Source organism: Galeopterus variegatus, unplaced genomic scaffold (assembly GCF_000696425.1).
Source record: "Galeopterus variegatus unplaced genomic scaffold, G_variegatus-3.0.2 Scaffold2993, whole genome shotgun sequence".
Classification (NCBI taxonomy): domain Eukaryota; kingdom Metazoa; phylum Chordata; class Mammalia; order Dermoptera; family Cynocephalidae; genus Galeopterus; species Galeopterus variegatus.
This window is the reverse complement of record NW_007729104.1, coordinates 183,455-187,306: the sequence shown is the minus strand read 5'-3', so window position 1 is coordinate 187,306 and position 3,852 is coordinate 183,455. Positions and strand designations below refer to the sequence as shown.

Below are 3,852 nucleotides of genomic sequence, written 5' to 3'. Positions count from 1 at the left end.
TCCAACTCTCGGTCCCTCAGACCTGGAAATGCTAGGTCCTCCACCCTCAGATCCCTGGTACTCTCAGACCTCCAACTTTCTGATCTTTGGGACCCTCAGACCCCCAACTCACACATCTCTGGGACACTCAGGCCTCCGAGCTGCAAATCTTTGTGACCCTCAGACCTCCAACTTTCTAGTCTTTGGGACCCCAGATTCTTGAGACTCACAGACTCCCAACTCACAGATTCCTGAGATCTTTGGACCTCTGACTTGCAAATCCTTGTGACCCTCACACCTTAACTATCAGATCTGCAGGACTCTCAGAACCTCAACTCATAGATCTTTGGGATCCTCAGACCCCCAGGACCCTCAAACCCCCAACTCACAGATTCCTGAAATCCTTAGACCCCTCACTCTCAGATCCCCCAACTCACATATTCCTGAAATCCTAAGACCCTTGGAACCATCAGACCTCCAACTCTCAGATCCCTGGGACCCTCAGACTCCAGACCCTAGGTTTGCTGCTCACCCAGGTTGTAGTAAGAGTAGACCTTGACTGATCCAGGCTGGATAAGCCCTACATTGAAGTACTGGTGAACTTTGAAGGATATGCATGTTTCCTCGGAGTTTGAGATCTGAAGGGGAAGAAGGAGGTTGATTAGTGGGACACATGGGAGGAAGTCCAGCATAGGGAGTACAGGGAGTTGGAGCAGCAGTGGAAAAATTGAGGGATTGAGTAGGGTTACAGATGAGGGGAAGAGGAAGTGGCAAAAATGAATGTTTCTTTTTCTCCTAGGCTCACAGCTAGGCTATGTGAGGGTACTTCTAAAAGTTCATGGAAAAACAGCATTAAAAGAGAATGCAAAAATTTCTATGAATGTAATGAAGAACCCTTATATTTCTCAGCGTCCCTTTCAATTAGGTGCTGCCAGATGACTGAGCTCTGGCCAACGATTGCTAGCTATGCCCATAAAACATCTCACACACAATCCTCTTTTCTTCTAGAAAGAACGGATCCTGTAGAGGACTCCAAAATCCTAGGGATTGTTGAGCCACAAGATGGAAGGTGCTTGGATCCCTGAGTGACTGCATGGAGCAGAAGGCCCCTTCCTTACCTCCCAAACCAATTCCACTTATAAGAGCAAGAAATACAACTCTATTATGTTGAGACCCTGTATTCTTAGGAGTTTTGTTCTAGTAGCTAGTGTTACTTATCCTTATTAATGTGCTGTTGAGGGGCACTGGGAGTTAAAAGGGAAGATATGAGAATAGGAGAATGGGTAGAAAAGGGGAAAGACCAAATTATGGTAGAGATGAAGAGAGCAAGAGAATACAAGATGGAAAGAGAGTAAGAGAAGAGAGAAATAGATGCAGAGAGAGGAACAAAGCTGGAGCTAGGGTAGGGAGCAAGGCAGGTTCTTTCTACTAAGCACTTTTTAGATAAAACCAAAGTGGGTCTTTTTCAATGGTTTCTTAAAACTATGACGAGAAGTAGGAAATGAGTTTGGAACAACAGCGGTCAGAAGGCGAGATGCTCATAGAAGGTGGTTCTGCATTGACCACCTTGTTTTACAACCTCCTTCCTTCCCACCCCTCATCCCTCTCCCAACAGTGCAGACCCTGTATCCCCCTAGCCTGGGGCTAGCTTGACCTGGGGACAAGGGCCAAAAGAGAAGAAAACACCAGCCAGGTAGGGGCCAAGGTACCCACGGAAACCTCCCAGGAGAGGATGAGCCTCACCTTGTCCAGGTAGATGATGAGATTGCTCTTGGTGGAGAAGGCTTTGTTCAGCTCATACTTCGAGATGTATCTGTCGACTTTAGTGCTCAGCTGGGGAAAGGTGCGGCTTGTGAAAATCCCTCCCAGACCCCTTCTCTCCCTGAAGCCTCTTCCAGACCCAGGCTCCTTCCCACTGATTCCAGCTCCTAAGCCCTCCATACCAGATCAAGGTCTGCAGTGTCAGGAGCAAAGCCAGTCATCATGGATATATCCAGGATTGACATAGTGGCATCCTGGTCTCCCAGGTACCTGGATAAGGAAGGGAGAGGGTGTTGGGTCCCAGAGTGGGGTTGGCCCCAGGGATCTTTGCCTGGACAAGGGGGGATCTAGTCAGGGACTAAGGCTTCTGGCTTCCATATAGCAGCATAGAAGGCAATTAGATTTTAGGAAACACTTCCACAAAGAGAGAAAAGGAAAACTGGTGTAATAGTCAAGGTGATTAAAAAGCTCAGACTGGATCCAACTGCATGGGTCCAAATCCCAGCTCTATATAACATTTGATGAGTTATTTAACCCTTTCTTAACCCTTTCGTGCCCAGTTGTTCTAGAGAATGAGGACAAGTGTACAGGCAGTCCTCACTTTGCATGATTCAGTTAAATAACACCAGTCGCCCAATGACCCGGTTCAAATGTCAGTACCTTGGTAAATTAATTGTGTCATTGCACAACGTACAAATTTTGTTGCTAACTCTTCAGTGCACACATGACTACATAAATAACAGATGTACATCATAACTAATGACCAGTCGTACCACTCCTTTCAAAGTCTGTTGGTGATTGGTCACTGAATATCCATTATTCAATCCACACACAGACAGCAAAGTACATAATTGTGTTGCCTCCTTGTCTCCCAGTGATGAACCCACATGACATTTTACAAAAATAGATCCTTGAAAGAGGAAATTGGCCAAGAAAAATAAAAATGCAGCTGAGAAATGAAAAGTGATAATCATGAATGAACTTTGACTAGAATGTAAATGGAGTTAGTTATAGAAGAATAGCAGACTGAGAAAATGTTGACCCTGTACCATTTCAGACCTGTGAGATATGCAGCCAGAGGGACTTAGTGAAGGCAAATTTATCAGCATAAATGAGGAAGATGGTAGAGGCTAAAATGATGAAGATGTCCCAGAGGAAGTGATGCTGGGTGAAGGGAGAAACTTCATGTTAAAAGAACTCTTGGAGTAATTCTATGACATTGTGAGAACTCAAAGAATAAAATATTGGGAGCTGATCCAAACTTAGAAAGGAGCATGATAGAGTTTGGATATGTTGTCCCCACCAAAACTCATGTGGAAATCTGATCCCCAAAATGGCAGTGCTGGAAGCTGTTTGAGTCATGGGGGCAGATCCCTCATGAATGGATTAATGCTCTCCCTGGGGGAGGGGGGTCTAAGTGAGTTCTTGCTCTATTAGTTCCCATGAGAGCCGGTTGTTTAAAAGACCCTGGCACCTCCTCTCTCTCTCTTGCTTCCTCTCGCCATGTGATCTGCTTGTACCCACCAGCTCCCTCCCACTTTCCATCATGAGTAGAAGCAGCCTGAGGCCAGTGCCAGATGCAGCTGTCCCAGAATCATAAGCCCAATAAATCTCTGTTCTTTATAAATTACCCAGTCTCAGGTGTTCTGTTATAGCAGCACAAAACTGACTAATACAGAGCATGACAGTTCATGATGGCATAGAAAAGATGCTTACTCCATATGGTAAGTTATCTGACGAGAAGAAGGCAAGCACTGTCTGAACTACAGTGCTCCCCACAAGTGTTTCACAAAATTAAAAAAAAAACAACAACTTTAATCTCACTGTTCTAATGTTTTATGTTATAGCAAACTCAATAAATACTACAGTTTTCATTTCCCTATGCCTTTATAACTGGCAGTATGAGAATTTTTAATGTTGTGATAGAAAGTTTTAAAGGTCATGGAACTATTGTAATTTCTCCCATTGATTATTAAGATCACTTTCCATGACCTCAGCATACATGGTCATTGCTATCTGTGCTCTCTACATCATAGATAAATGGTACGCTAGGGAAGTATGGAATATCACAGATATTGTTTGTAAGAAGTCTTGCCAGAGACAGGAATGGCC

The 3,852-nt window shown here is 44.5% G+C and overlaps 1 protein-coding gene across 1 annotated transcript in view; it reads right to left on the bottom strand.

Annotated features, from left to right (window-relative positions):
- The window catches only part of C3 (complement component 3), a 39,880-nt gene that overhangs the window by 3,734 nt on the left and 32,294 nt on the right, over positions 1–3,852 (bottom strand). The window contains exons 33-35 of the mRNA XM_008583682.1: positions 1,923–2,010; positions 1,723–1,812; positions 512–617 (exon numbers count right to left, since the gene is read on the bottom strand). Coding sequence (XP_008581904.1) covers positions 512–617; positions 1,723–1,812; positions 1,923–2,010 — 284 coding nt within the window. The remainder of the gene's footprint in view (positions 1–511; positions 618–1,722; positions 1,813–1,922; positions 2,011–3,852) is intronic.